Source organism: Rhipicephalus sanguineus, chromosome 7 (assembly GCF_013339695.2).
Source record: "Rhipicephalus sanguineus isolate Rsan-2018 chromosome 7, BIME_Rsan_1.4, whole genome shotgun sequence".
NCBI classification, from domain to species: Eukaryota; Metazoa; Arthropoda; class Arachnida; order Ixodida; family Ixodidae; genus Rhipicephalus; species Rhipicephalus sanguineus.
Window position 1 is genome coordinate 34,559,954 of NC_051182.1, and position 15,320 is coordinate 34,575,273.

A 15,320-nucleotide genomic window follows, 5' to 3' on the forward strand; every position below is an offset into this window, starting at 1 on the left:
TAATCTTCAAAAGCTGGATAGCGCGAAATCGACAAGGACTAAGAATGAGAACAGATGTACAGGACAGGTGCTACTCGCAACTAAGCTTTATTCAGAAAAGTCTCCCTACATGTATACACAGCCGAGTGGTGCGCGCAGGCATAATGCACATCACAGTCAACAAAGCTAATCACGATTGGGAGAGCAAAACATATTCATATCATAACCAAGTTTCTAAGAACAGTTCCTCCTTACTGCGCAGAAAGTACATGTCTCACGCAACCCCGAAGTTCTTCCATGCAAGCGGGGGCAAATCGAGGACATTTTGTTGGGAGCAGACATTACGACATGCACCCCATACCTACTCGCCACATTCTTCAATCCATGAGAAAACTTAGGCACGTAGGGGACCACAACCAGTGTCTTTTCATTGTGCACGCTTTCTTTTTTCCTACGTGTGTGATTCCCTCCTTTGATTCACTTGATTAGATTTTGGCAGCTTCTTAAGATTTCCGCATCAGGGTAGCCTGCCGACTTAAGCCTTTCAACTTGGCTCATGAACTCAAGAAGCGTACGGTGGGGGGCTAGTTGGTAAGACATAGAAAACATAAAACTGCGCCTACAAACAGGACACAAGAAGAAAGAAGTGCACAGGACCAGTGCAGACTAACAACTTCTTTCTTCTTGTGTCCTGTTTGTAGGCGCAGTTTTATGTTTTCTTTGGCTCATGAAACTTTCTTTTAACGCATGTGCGCACGTTTTCTGGAGCGCAGCTCGCAATGCAGCATAAATAATGCCGAACTTAACTATCTTGGAATGACCTGAGGTAAACGGCAAGATACCCTTTATGGATCGGGGCTTGTAGAGCCAACACAAATGTTCCTCATGAAAACGCAGTCTGATATCGAGGAACTGAAGCTCTCTTTTTTCCGGCAACTCGAAGGTGAACTTCAACCCATGACCAGAATCCTTAAAAACGGACAGTCTGTGTTGTGCCTGTGTCGTGTTTTCTTCCTTAGTCCTCGTCCATTTTTAGCGCTGTTTTTTCCTTCACAATATTGAATCACCAACTAGCCCAAGTTTCTCTTATAGTGCAGTTTATTTCTTGTGCATCGGGCTCTGCTCTCTCTCCCAACTTTCCTCATGAAGACAAGGCCACCTTGACTTCTACCATAGCCGTCTGCATATGTAGAGCAAGGTTCTCGGATGCGGGCGTGAAAAGACAAGGACGAAGGAAAGACGGACAGACACCTTCTTCCTTCGTCCTTGTCTTTTCGCGCCCACATCCAAGCCTTTGCCCGCTGGATCTGCAAGGGATGTGCGGTTTCCTCAATTCTTCGGTAGGGCATGCCAGAAGGATGTCTCGCATTATGTGCTCCGAGTGGTGGAGGCAGGTACGGTTTTTCCAAGACTGTTTGGTGGTGGCCTGATCCAGTGAGCCCACATACAGACATCAGCACCGCCTGCAAGACCAGGAAGAAGAAAAGCCCGACTCGAGGGGAAGTGCGCCTTCTTGGTGATTGCTCTATCCCGGAGGACGTACACAAGGTATTGAGCCTCGGACCCAAGTTCACTTTTGAATAAAATGTTCCACCGGTGGAAAAGGCAGCTTTTTCAAGGAACATTTCCTGGTATGTGCCTGAAGGTGAGCAAGTAAGATGCGTGTCTGAGTGTGTTGATGTGTGCGCACAGACGTCGTTAGCTAGACGAAGACCTTCGCCGGACAAGTATGTCGTGGATTTTTTGGAGGGAAATAGTCTTAGGGTACGCCTGTCAGATAAGGAAGGAATGTTTGTGGTCATGAAAGAGGGCGTTTTTAATGGAAAAGCCTGAAAGAGCTGTTTTGAAGAATTTCAAGAGAGTTGATGTTAGAACAGGGAAGGTATGTTAGAACAGGGAAGGTAAAACAGAGGGCGATCGCTATGTTACAAGATAGGAACCTGTGCAGTCTCATTAGTAGAGTAAAAAAGGCAAAACAATCAAACCTGCAGGTTTTCTTCTCAGTAAAAACCCATAAACTGGATTCCCCATTCGGAGCCATCATTTCGAAAAAAGGGACTTGGCTGTCTGAAATATCGACCTACTTGCAGAAGCACCTAGAAGCCTTCAATGTAGTCGATCCTTTTTCAGTTAAGAACTCGGAAGGTGTAGTGGATTTTCTCAGGACAAGCAACCCGGGTTCATGTACGGCTTTCAGCATCGACATTGAGGACATGTTTTACTCCTTACCTCACAGTAAACTTTTGCAGAGTGTTAAGTCTTGCGTTGTCGAGGACAACGATGAAGCCAAGTTTGTCAACAGTTGTGGCATTTTCTTGGAAAGCTATCTAAAATTGTTGGCTTTTTACCTGCGGTCTATGTTTGTGGAATGGAAAGGGAGAAGGAAAGGGAGCCCATGTTTCTCTTCTAGTGTTACTAGTTAGTGATAGATTCGGCTGGCGAGCTCACTGTTGTAAAACCAGTTAAAAAAATGTACACGTGTTCGTTCGTTTGCTCGACAGTGTCCGTGTGTTCCATGAGCGCGGTTTCATCATCAGACCCCACAGTACCAACTAGGCCCACCAGAAGTTTTATTGAGGCACAAGCGAGCCCGTGAGAGGGAAAAAAAGAAAGAAGAAAAATACCTTGGACGCACCAGTGGAGGTTTGTTCCTGCGTATCGGTGTCCGCTGCTGATACGTCGTGACGCTGTTTTCGTCGGAATCGGATTATTTAGAGAAAGTACGCTGCTCTGTGTAGCACATGCGCACAGGACGGCACTGTTTTCCAATTCTGGTTACCAGAATCAAGTTCTTTCTCGACCAAAATGCATGCTTAGAAGCACGTTTTTAAATTTTTTTCCGCACCATCTGTTCAAGTACAAAAGAACTCCACAAAACGAATCAGGTTAACCAGTGATGCTACCGAGGACTTCTGATTTGGAGCAATTTTTGGAGCAGCAAAATTTCCGTTTTGGAGCACTTTGGAGCAGCAAAATTTTCATCTTGGAGCACTTTGGAGCAGATAATTTTGTATCTGGGAGCACTCTGGAGCAGCGAATTTTACATCCTGGAGTGCACCACAGAAGCATATTGCAATAACATTCAAGCACCGGAATATTACTATGGGGCTCTTATGAAGGCTAGAAATATTTCAATTCATTGCAAATCTCATGGAAAAAATCATCTCAGGAGAACTCCATACTTCACTCGCTAATGAAAAAATAAGGGCTCATGCAGTTGAGTGTTCTGAATTAACCTCTTCAGCGATTATTTTCGACCCTAGCAAATAAACAGAATACCACATCAATATAATTGCACTTTATGAAATAACACTCTAAATACATCTATGTGGTTATCAGCAGACATTGTAGACAAACGCCGTGATGTACAGCAGTGCCTCAATGCCAAAGAGCCACACTGTCCCTAATGCATTCCCCTAAGAAAACTCCAAGGCGAAAGCCAGGTTCTTTTTCTTCTCGATCGACGGGTTGATCCTCCCCCTCCTTCTCTGCAAGCTATCTGCACTTCACCTGGTTTTGCGCTAGCTCCGTGATCGGCGCACCGATCACAGAAGCAGTGTAAAGCGACGATGTCGTGATGGCGTCATCACGTGACATCACGATATTGGCCTCGAGGCCCACCACTGGAAACGCCGGCGCCACCGTCGGCGTGACGTGCTTGGCAGGATCACGTGGTCTGAGCGGCCGCGTCGGCTGCTTGTGGCGCACTGCCGCGTGCTTTGAAAACGAGTTTCAAGTCCCACATGCGCTGCGGTGTGTTCAAATTCGGAAGTTTTCTCTCATTTTCTGCTCAATTGAAGCCATTGTAATAGAGTGGCTGCGTCCGAAGGCGACGAACATGGGGCTCTACCGCTCGGTGCCGCAGTGCCGCGCTTACGCAAAGGAGCCCAGTGTCTGCCTGCACGCGGGACAAGAAACAGCGTGAAGCATGGGTTGTAAAGCTAAGAACCGGCAAGTAGTCATCCGTTACGAGTCTTGTGTGCAACAAGCACTTCCGCGGCGAAGACTTTTGTTACTGCGTCGGGCCTGCGATGTTCGGTGAGTAGCAGACAGCGCGCACTGAGACGATGGCTCGCGCGCGCTTCCCGCCGGCAAATGATGCTTATCTGCCACAGGATGGTAAAAGCGCTACCTTTTACCACGTGCGATGCCATCTCAGAACCCTCCAATGCGACCTTTTGATCGTCGGCCCCGTGCTCAGCGTCCACAAAATCGGCTGCAGATGCGGAAGTCATTGTTTAGATACGCTGAATTAAAAAACCCCACAGGGTCCCTTATGCATTCGTTAAAGATGACTAGAAGGCGAAAGCCATCTTCTTGTCAGTCGATGTACTGATTCTCCCGCGCCCCCCTCCAAAAGCGTTCTGCACCTAACGCAGTTTTGCACGGCCTCCGTGACTGATCCCGGAGGCAATGCAAAGCGACCATGACGTGTGAATACGTCATCATGTGACGTAACATTATGTGACGTCATAATGACGCTACATATTTTGGCGATCTGTGACGTCATATGGTGACACCATCACGTGACGATTATTTTTTGCATCGCTCGTGTTGGCGCCGCCGACGCGGGACGCCGACGGGCAACCTTCCCATTTGATGAGGCATGCATTGCTTCATAAGCTACATAAATTTTGCAGTGCCTCCGTGAGCGGCCCACCGATGATCGGCCCACCGGCCAACCCCATGTATTTTCTTGGAGCCTTATTTATTTACGTGGAAAAGATGCCACCCTGTTGGCGTTAGACACGACACTGCTGCCAAAATTGCTGGGGTACACGCCAAATAATTACTATCCTGCTTTGCGGCTGCTGGTTGCTGCAATAAGTTCTATTTTATTCACCGCTATTTCAAGTTCATGTGGGTCCTAGTTCACAGCCGACGTTTGCAGAACAAATCCGGGAAACGTTACTGTATTTTCTTTCTTTTTCTAGGCGTCGCATGCTGCTACATGCTCGGTCTCGTATAGACTGGTTCTTCTTCCACCAGCAATCTCGAAGTGGTGAAGCTTTGGTCTATGAATTTTTTGATGACAGAGAGCGGCAAGTTCACTGGAATGCAAACGGAACGATAATTAAGGAGCATTGAAAAGAGGCGTCGCATTTGCTCACGTTTTCTGTGAGCACCAAACGAAACGAATGCGCTGAATAAAGAAACAGAAGCAGCGGCATTTGCCCGCTGAGAAGACCGATCAATACGCAGTGCGAGACAACTTGTCAAATGACATTGAAACGTACCCGAATTTAGACCGAAAAAGAAAAAAAAACACTGAATCGTCGCGACGGCAGATCACAAAGTTGCCATGCGCACCGAAGCCGCAGTTGTAAGGAAATTGTTTTTGAACTGCTCTGATAGCGTCCGCGCAACAGTAGTTGTTTGTTTACTCACAAATTCTCATATTTTGCGGCGTAAAGTTCACAGCGCGGTGCCAAAACGTGATCGTAGCAAAAGCGAAACAATCAGTACGAACATACATGCCAGACGCTCATACATGCAGAGGCACCATCAGTCGTCGCGAACCCGTGCGATCGCTGGCTTGAGGCTTCTTTCCGTTATGCTCCGTTTGGTTATACAGGCAGTCTACTCTAACGAGATATTTCACATAGTCTGCACTCAGCGAGTGACTACCTTTCACGCAAGAAGCCGGTTCAGGGGTCTCCAACGCGGTGATAGCGTGAAGCGGGTGCTCGGTTTTCTGCAAAGAGACAGCGACTGTAGACTATCTTGTGCTTTGAGTTCGTCGAAAATGATTATTTTGACAGTACAGAACACAGCTCATTTCGAAAGTACTTACAGAAATGCCCTGGAGGGCTTCCGCGAGGCGTTTTTGTAGAGCGCCGACAGCAAAACCTATGGGGAGCGCGCCGGCGGTATCCTGCCTAGCACGCAATCGAGGCGCGTCCGATAGAGGGCGACTCCGTAACTCCTCGAGGCCAATATGACACCATGATGACATCACAAGTTTTGACGATCTATGACGTGATGATGACCCCATCACATGATTATTTTTTGCATCAATCGATTGACGCCGCCGACGGTCAATTTTCGTGTTTGATAAAGCATCTGATGCTTTCGCATTAATATTGCGTATTGAACGTTAACAACCTGGCCTTACATACCAAACTATCCTCCACCATGTCACCTCCTTGCCATGCGCGAAACAGCTTCGCTTATCATCCACTTCCCAGAGTCAAATGGCTCCTCAACTTTTTTTTAATGTTTATTGTGATAACAATTATATAGACGCTCTCCGTGGATTTTTGCCGTTGCTATTGCCGTAATTTTCTGTATAAAGACCAAATTAATAACATCACCACGCGCATTCTAGCCGCGGGTAAAAGCTCGCGAGCGCTGGCGACGAACGCGGCTGAAGCGGAGATTAAGCTAGCCGGCCGTCTGTCTCCGTTGCACGGACAGCGCATGAGATAACATCTTCCCGCGTGCGGGCCTGCCGTCGATTGCTCATCAGAGAGGAAACGCCCCGCCCGTCTTTCGTAAGGAGCATGAAAGGACGCCAGGGGAGCGGGGGGCGGGGGAGGGGACCGCATCGTTTGAAGGGCGCAGTCGCTTGCGCGCGCGCCATCTCGAGGCATCAGGAGACGGCTCGTAAACGTGCTGTGCTCTCAACGCTTACTTCGTGTTTAGAGAACTCAGAGCAAAGAAAACGCTTCGTTTTTCGTTTCCTGGAGCGGCCATATTCCGTTAAACCAGTGTTTTGTTGAGTTACGCGAGATCAAATCCAAAAGAGTTAGCTCCTAGCCTTACTTCGTTTAACAATACAATTTGTTGGTATGTAACTGAGTTTTTTTACCAGTCAGCTACTGACCACCGAAAGCGAGGGGCGGACGTGTAACTTAGGGTAGCCGCTTTATTGTGGGCCGTCAGCGACGGGCCCGCTACTGACAGCTGCGTATTTGCGGCTGCTCCGACCAGGATATATGATTTTATTAATGAGATGACATTTTTAAAAAGCAAGCAAAAAATTCGAATTGGAACCCTAGCACATGAGCTCGAAAGGGCAGGGCCTTTTAGGGGGTATTTACCGCAGAGTGATTAAACTCGGACGTGCTGGTATAAGCAATTACGAAAAAGCTCTTCCGAATGAAGATCCATGTATAAAGTATATCTGAGGAAAAGTGTGAACGCGTTTCCACCGTTCGCGTGCTCTTCCATAAACGCGAAGCAAGGAAAATTCGATATTGTTCCATATATATACTGCTAGCGATGAATCCGCCGATGAATCGCCGTCGCACTTTCTACCGAGAGGCACGTCACGAGCCTCTGCGGAGAGCGCGTTTTGCTGTCGAGCCGACTTGCAGAACAGAAACTGCGTCGGCACCGTGCATGACATCGTGGCTTATTCGGGACGCACGCGCGAGCGCTATTTATTCAGCGGAATAATTCTTGGTCCTTTGGCAGCCCCAAGATCAAGCTGCACATGTTCTGACGCGCCGGCCGTGCGATTGCCGGTGATAGACGCCCTCAAACCCGAGACTTTGGCGCAGTTTGGCGCAATTTTCGTCGATATTATCAGGATGGCGCAGTAAATACAATTTGGCGCACTTTGGCGCAGTTGGCGCAGGAGTGGAATCACTGGGTTAACTTAACTGCATAGCCCTGAACTGCTTCTCTCAGCGTGAACAAGTCCCACTTGTTTTTGGTAGGGAAAGGGTTAAGCAAAACAGAGGACTGTGATGCTTCCCTGTACAGGACATTTGGAGCTAGATGGCCAGGAGCAGTTCATTGATATTTAGCTCACCTTGGCTCTATGCGGGGATCCCTGTGGTGAGCCATCTTCAGCTGGTGGGCGCCTCTTGAGGATGCTTAGTGGAGAACCAGTGTTGCCCCCATCGTCGGTCGATTGTTGCACAAAGGGCACATTGGCTGTGTGACAGCTTGTAGAAGAGCCAACGCTCTGCATGGCTGCATCCAGCATGATGCGGCTGCGTGACAGAGCTGGTGAAGAACCCGAACACTGAGGTGGCGGCTTGCCTCCAGCTGCATCTGGTGGCGGAGAAGAGCTCCTCTGCCCCTGTTCTCGACATACCTGATAAAGCAGCAATGCAGATTCAGAAAACTCGGAAAGCGGCATCAAACAGACTTATAACATGGCACGAATGTCCAACAGCCAGAGCTCGTCAGCAAGATTGGCCACACCGCCTTGTCATCCCAGTAAAACCCTGTTTGCTGTTGCTGCACGCAAAATATACATTCGGAGGACGCCATTGCACAGTTACTAATGGCACATGTATAGCACCCTCTTAATACCTCTTTTCAGGTAACTGAGCACACACCATTGCTGGCCTGATGCAAAAAAACATAAGCGCATTTAAAGGCCAACTCCTCGGCGATTTTTTGGCCATGTCAAAGTAATGGTGCTTTTATGTTCCTGAGACGCTCCTATTACGGGCCCGATAGCAGAAATACTCGGCGAATTGGAGAATAATTTTAAATAAGCAAAAAAGCGCAACACCGAAACCGAAACCCACCCGAGTGTACTGTCTACGTATGACGTAGACGTTGTTACGAACGAACCGGAAGTCGTGCAAGGCATGCCGGTCACGCCGGCGCGGAGTATGAAAACTGTGACAGCCGGGACGACCAGCGAAGCGCCGGCCAAACCAATGCTGTCTGTCGCCTTGTGCACCGCAGACGCTCGCTGTAGCGGCCGAAGCGCCGAAGTAGCGGTGCCCTCGGCTGCGTCACTTCCGCCGCCTTCCTAATACTGACGTCACAGACGCAATGTTGCCAATAATTGTGGGAAGCCAGGAGGGCGTTTGCAGACAATCTTTAAAATTCATTTGCAAACAATCTGCGCATGTCTCAAGCTTGTAATTTGGCATAAATGACAAAAACGTGCAAAGGAACGTACCCAGCGAATTTCATTGAGATCCATCGAGCTCGAAAAATCGCCGGAGTTGGCCTTTAACAACCTCTCATAAGTCAAGAGGTGTTCTGACTTGACAACCGGAACTAGACCTTGTCCTTGCCCGGGAGCCATTGTCATCACCACTGGGTGACAACAGTGTTGTACACGTTCCTCTAAAACAGGAACAAAAGCTCATTCCTCCTTAATCTTGGAATGAGTTCCTCTTACCAGTTCCTTTATTGTGAAGGAAACGCGTTTCAGTTACACTTCGAACACTGAAATGAGTTGTTACTTTAACTTTACATTTGATTATTTAAATTAAAATGTAGTGCCGGATAATCCTAAAGAAAGTGAGCCACTTAAAACTCACATCGAACTACGTATATTATATGAACTTGAACATACGTTACAGCAGATTACCCACAGGTAAGAAGAACCCAAAGAAATGCACCTAAAGGAATTTTTTCAGGCAGCACGCACCGGACGTACTCCAGACATGTCTAACTGCTACATTGGTGCTCGCCTCTTACAAGAGCAATACATATGCCACTTTCCAGTTCAGTCTTCAGATAGCTACTCCCATGCACCAAAAGAAAGCTACTCCCATGCACCAATATGAATAAATTTCCTGCTCACGATACATCATCAGAAAGAACAATACACCGTTTTTCACTGAATGTTGATTCGACATCACAGTTTCAGTGGGAGAAAAATGTCCAGAATACACTTTCACATGCTGGCAAAGAACTGGCTTGCTACATTGTGGACAAGCGATCTGCTGCCGACCATTTTTCTGGTGAAAAAATTATTGTCACGTGCCAGTGGTGGTGTTGGTGGTACGTAACAACGAATGGATTCAGAGCCTGTTTCAGCTTAAGATATGGGGGTCTTGAGCTGAGGTAACATTGTGAACGAAGTTGTGACTGACGAAAATTGCAGCTTTTACACTGCTCTTATGCAAAATAAGTACTGGATTTACATATTAATCAAGAAAATGAAAATGCACTTGTTCGCTTTCTTGATACTTTCGATAATTTGGCATTTGGTTAATTCAGACGTTTTTTTTCACTTCCATGAAATCCGAATCAACGAGTTTTTACTGCATTGACGTTTATATGTACTTGGTAACCAATTCCTGGAATTGAACAACCACAAAGTTATGTTAAGTCAAGCGTGCTCTCTTTGCCTCAGTGTGCATGCAGTTAGAGATTAGAAATTATTTCAGCTCACCTGCTTTGCCCGAAGGCGGCTGGAGGTTGGAGATGTTGTCTGTGAAGGCCGCTTGCGCTTGTGTGCTCCGCTGACAGCCTTTCCTTGAGCTAGCATGCTCTCTGGCTTGGATGCTGCAGTATCTGTTGCACTTTGTCGTTCCCAGCTTTCTATGGTAGCTTGGTCTTCGGTTTCGGGCACTGTGCAGATGTCTGGGCATGAGTGACCAGCAGAGACACTCTTGTGAACGTCAACCCCGGCTGGGCACACATTGCCTATTTGCTCTTCGGTGTCCACTGCCAGCTGGACTCTGTTGGCGTCTTCAGAGCTTGGAATAGGCGCACCGAATTCTGGTGATGCCCGAGACGCTTGCGTGGTGCCCTCGCTGTAACGTGCAAAAAAGCCTTCAATGAGTTGCAGCACGCACTGCTCACTCGCCTCACTGTTCGCAAGTGTAGGGGATGCTGCCGAAGGCTCACAGTGTGGAGAAGTTTCAACCTCCTTTGTCACTGGCTCCTCCGCCTCCAGCTGGTCCTCGTATATTTCAGTGTCAGTGGACTCCTGAGTTGTGCAAGCTTCCTCTGCGTGCACTGCACTGCTATCACCATGCTCCTCTATGTTCTGCTCAGCTGGTACACTGTTTGTGGGCACATGATCATCAAGTGGTGCACTGCCATTTTCCAACAGCTCATCTTGCCACCTGATAGGCCCATTAGCAAGCAGCCACACCCACGTATGCCTTGCACTTTTTTGCGCGCTATCACCACCGTCCTCATGCACCAGTGTCCTCAATGATCTTTGGTGCTTGGCAGGAGACAATCGTGCCTCTTGACTGGCAATGAACCGGTCCCACTCCTGGTCTTGCAGCCGCACTATGACAGGACTGTCTGGGTGTGGATCCATGAGTGGCTTATCCTGACCCAACCTGGCCACTTCTACCTCCTCAGAGGAGTCTACGGTGGACTGTGAACAGGGCACTACATCCGTGTCTCCTAGTGCCTCACAGGCTTCCGGTTCCTGAGCAGATGGCCGGGTGAAGGTAGGCCTGGCCCTGGGACGGTGCACTCGAGGGCTGCCTCCAGACACATGGTTTGAAGGACAGTCCACCTTGCGTGGCTTTCGGCTCTACAGGACACCACAGAGATAAGAGACAAACAAACTTGCTATCAAACTGCTTTTGTAGCAAGCAATGCAGCAAACACTTTGACATCATCTCCCACCCATATTTTGATGGCGAGGTAAGTTTCTACAGGCAATCTTTTTAAATTGTACCTATGAAAAGTTACTTATTATGCTAGCTTTAATTGAGCTGATGGCAGAATTTCAACAGAGCTAATCACATACCACTAACCTGCCCTCCTGATGCAGAGAGCTTTCAAAATCCAAGTATGGTTCAAACACACGAGGAGTGTGGAAACTGAGGCATATTGTACTTTTGTATGCTATCTGTCCCTCTATGATTTACACCATCTACTGTGCAAGTGACAGCCCGGCATCACCTGATCCAATGTCGTCACATATTGCATCATTACACTTCCTGCCACAGTGGAATCACCAGTGCGACCAATCCAGAGAATGCCCAGTAAACCCTCCAAAACAGCATACAACATGTACGTACGAGTGTAGAATGCCTCGGCTATAAGCAGCACTGGCTAACACTTCCAGGGATTACACATACACCCAACAAAGTGCACGGGGAAGCACCTTTCGTCGTAGCTCAAATTAGTAGAGGTTGCGGTTGCGGTTTCAAATCCACCTATGGAAACGGTGATTTTTCGACAAGGACTGCAGATTGGGCAAGTTGGTGCCTTATGATATCATACTGGTAAAGTTGGTGCATTATGATATCATACTGGTATAGCGCAGCTCAGTTTGAGCATGAAGAAAAGAGGCAACAGCAGAGAACTCTCCCCAAGTTCGCCGTGGAAACTAAGAGAAGACCCGAAGAGCTGTTGTCTTTCTTTGGTGATTTTTCGTTCACTTTAATTCATTTTGTCATTACTGCTATGCTACCGTCAAAGACAAGAATGAATGCTTTCCCTGGCACAACCGTTTGTTGAATTCCTTAGGCTGTGCCCAACAAAGCCCCCCGAAGAAATTCTTCTGTTCAGGCTATGCCACGTTAAACTTGTCGGAGGCTCAAGCAAACAGATTGCCGTAGCGCCCAGGAAGAAGCCTACAGATCACTGTGAGAGTGTGCCCCACAGCTACTGGCGCACTTTCAACTGTGTCTTGCTGCAGCCATTTCTCGGAAGTGACACGCTAGCAGCATCCTTTCTGTGTTTCTGCTTTTTGGCCCTGGAGCTTTTTTTGGTTCTTGTGCCAAACAAAAACAGGCATTTCTGGTGTTGCTGGAAATGAAAGAACCTGGTACAGTTAACCGTGTTTGTGGTGAGAGGCAAGAAATGCCACATATTTTGACTCAAACCTTGGATGGGTCTAACACAACACACTATGAAAGAACAAAAGGAGGATAATTAATTGAGGGGGTTCTTCTTTTCTTAGACAAAATATAATGAGGTCAGCAAACAACAAAGCCAAGGACAGTGCAGTCTGTCCGTCTGTCTACGTCCTGGCAATCTCGTGGTCGTCTCCTTAGCTTGCATGTTTTGCGAAAATAGGCCTATTTTGCGAAAGAAACATACAAATAAAGCCAGGAATGATCGTACAAAAAAAACTGACTAAGGAAACTAAGGAAACGAACAGCATCAACAATGGTGTGTAAAAGTGGGCAGAGCACGGTGTGTGGCCTCCCAAGAGGTTGGTGGTGTAAGTCAAAGGGTTGGCGTGTGGTAGTCGCTGACAGAGGTCACAAGAAGGGGAGGGGAGAGCAGCGGAGGCTATGGAGCTAGACAAAAGAGGATAGGAAGCACCGGAAAATTGGAAACAGGCACTGCCCACAGGAGAAAGTCGGGAGGGCTTTGCATGCGAACAAGAAAAAAATGCAGTGACGGAAGGAAATGCACTGAGATGAACCGCGCGAGACGCGCGAAAGACCTGATACCAGGTGACAATACGAAGGCTAGAGGAAACGACGTAAGGCTACGGAAGTTCTCAGTTTGAACATGGAGGTTGCGCGAAAGAAACCCCTGGCTGCTAGGGCTCTCGCGCTATCGGTTGAGGACGACGAGGATGTGCAGATATATTCGTTCAAGAGTGTCGAGAACTGCTCCACCAATGAGAGAAAGTATAACGTAGTCGTCGCTCCACGTAGCCATCTTTACACAAGCACAGTAGAACGAGTACTGAGCCGCAAAAACGACGCGAATGATCCCGCGCGCTTGTTTTCAAACAGAAACACATGTTCGAATAGCCGCCGGCGTGCCCAGCTGCCAAAAAAAGATAAAACAAAAACCGGTTTTGTTGACACACCAGCCTCGCAAGCGCGCGGCCCGCCGTCGAGGGCCGGTACGGGTGGCCCGTGAAAATGTTCTCAGAATTTCTCGCGTGCTCCCTCTCCAGGCCGCCCGCGGCCTCTCCCAACCGGAAGTGGAGGGTCACGTGACGGCGAGGCCGCGGGCCAAAAGCGCGGTGTGGCCCGTCGTCTGGATGTACCATAAGAGTTGAACGCGACAGTGAAATCCAGCCCCTAGGGCACACTTGAACCACTAAGTGCACACTTAACAATGTGTGTTGTTACACACACACGCGCACAGACGCGCGCGACGTGGTCAGGCCAGGAAAGCGGAGGTCAAACGCCAACAACGCCATGAAGATGCCTTGCTGAGAGCCAGGGAAGTTGAAATGAAGCGTCGTCGCCGTGATGTCGATCACAGGCGGTAACGACGCCAAAAAGACGCAGAACTTCGAGCTCGAGAAGCGGAGGCCAAGCGGAGGCCAAGCGTCAGCGTCGCCAAGACAACCCTGACATGAGAGCGACTACTTGACATGAGTGTCCCACCGGCACTCATCGATTAGCAAGGGCTCTGCTGTAGTCGCATGGCCTCCGAGACGGCAGGCACGCGGCGCATTTGCAATCTCGGAGGCCATAAAGCTTGCGTTTGTTTGATATGTTTTCCACTAGATGGACATAGTTGTCCATTCTTGGAGCTGTTTGTAAGTCTTGCTTTTAGCGGCGATGGCTGCACTATACACTTGAACTCCGCTACCACGAACTCCGCTTCAACGAAATTTCCGGTACAACGAAAACTTCTCGGTTCCCCGTCAACAGTCCATAGGAGTCAATGCATAAATATGCTCGCCACAACGAACACTTTTTCTGCTGCCGTTCCGCTTCAACGAAATTTGACGATGCCATTCGGGGCTCAGAAATTTAATTTACCGTGCAATAAACACAATCTCGGACATTTTGATGCATTTTAGAACATAAAAATACGAATTCAAAGTCTGAATCGCGTGTTGGAACCACCAGAAACCGCTGCTGTTGACTGAGCATGGGGGCCGCAATTGCTTGATAGCGACGGCGATCAGACTGCCCTGCTTTCGCAACTGGCTTGAGTTGCTTCTGAGTCACAGACAATCCGAAGCCAAAGCTCAGTTGTCGGCACTGGTGTGCAATCGTGAAACGATAGGTTTTCCGATGCCTTTCCAATACTTTTCGTGCTTTTCGCGCTTCGCTAGTAGTCAGAGCGACGGTACATCCGCCACATCCGCGTTATCAACGCGAGCAGCCCTGGGGTGCAGTCGCGGCATGGTGCCTTTTCCAATGCCAATGCTTTTCGTGCTTTTCGCGCTTGGCCAGTGCGACCGGTGGTCGGAGCAACAATTCGTCCTCGTTATCAACGGGATCAGCCAGCCGCAAGTGGTGGATAAGAAAAGCATAGAATAACGCGTAAGTCATCGCTCCGCGATAGCACGCCTGCATGTCGCCGTTGTCGGCGAATAGCTAGTGTTAGCGTGTTGGTGCAACTGTGCAGTTCGTGTTGCGCGCCCATGCTTGTTTGATTCGTTCGCGAAAGCCGTTGTTTCTGCGTGCTTTTCAACGTGACGTCGCTATGCATATATGAGAATCGCGTCGTAACGCTGCTGGGGACGCAAAGGAAGCAGCAGACACTTTTTGAATATTGGAAATAAAAGTTTCACTGTTCTACTAGCTGAGGTCAGCCATATTTTTTTCGATTTCACCACAACGAAATGTTCGCTTCAACAAACATTTTTCTGAGCACCGTCAATTTCATTGTAGCGGGGTTTGACTGTACCGGCTTTTTCGAAGCATGGCGTCGCGCAAAAAACGTAGTTTGATGGCCTCGCCAATGCGCCTACAAATCGCCAAATGGGGTCAGTTTCGTCGTGACACCTGTCG

General features: G+C 48.5%; 1 protein-coding gene across 1 annotated transcript in view; it reads right to left on the bottom strand.

Moving 5' to 3' along the window:
- Window positions 1–1,120: 1,120 nt before the first annotated feature.
- Window positions 1,121–15,320, bottom strand: part of LOC119398609 (uncharacterized) — a 132,254-nt gene continuing 118,054 nt past the window's right edge. The window contains exons 8-10 of the mRNA XM_037665443.1: window positions 10,079–11,182; window positions 7,739–8,026; window positions 1,121–1,159 (exon numbers count right to left, since the gene is read on the bottom strand). Coding sequence (XP_037521371.1) covers window positions 1,121–1,159; window positions 7,739–8,026; window positions 10,079–11,182 — 1,431 coding nt within the window. The remainder of the gene's footprint in view (window positions 1,160–7,738; window positions 8,027–10,078; window positions 11,183–15,320) is intronic.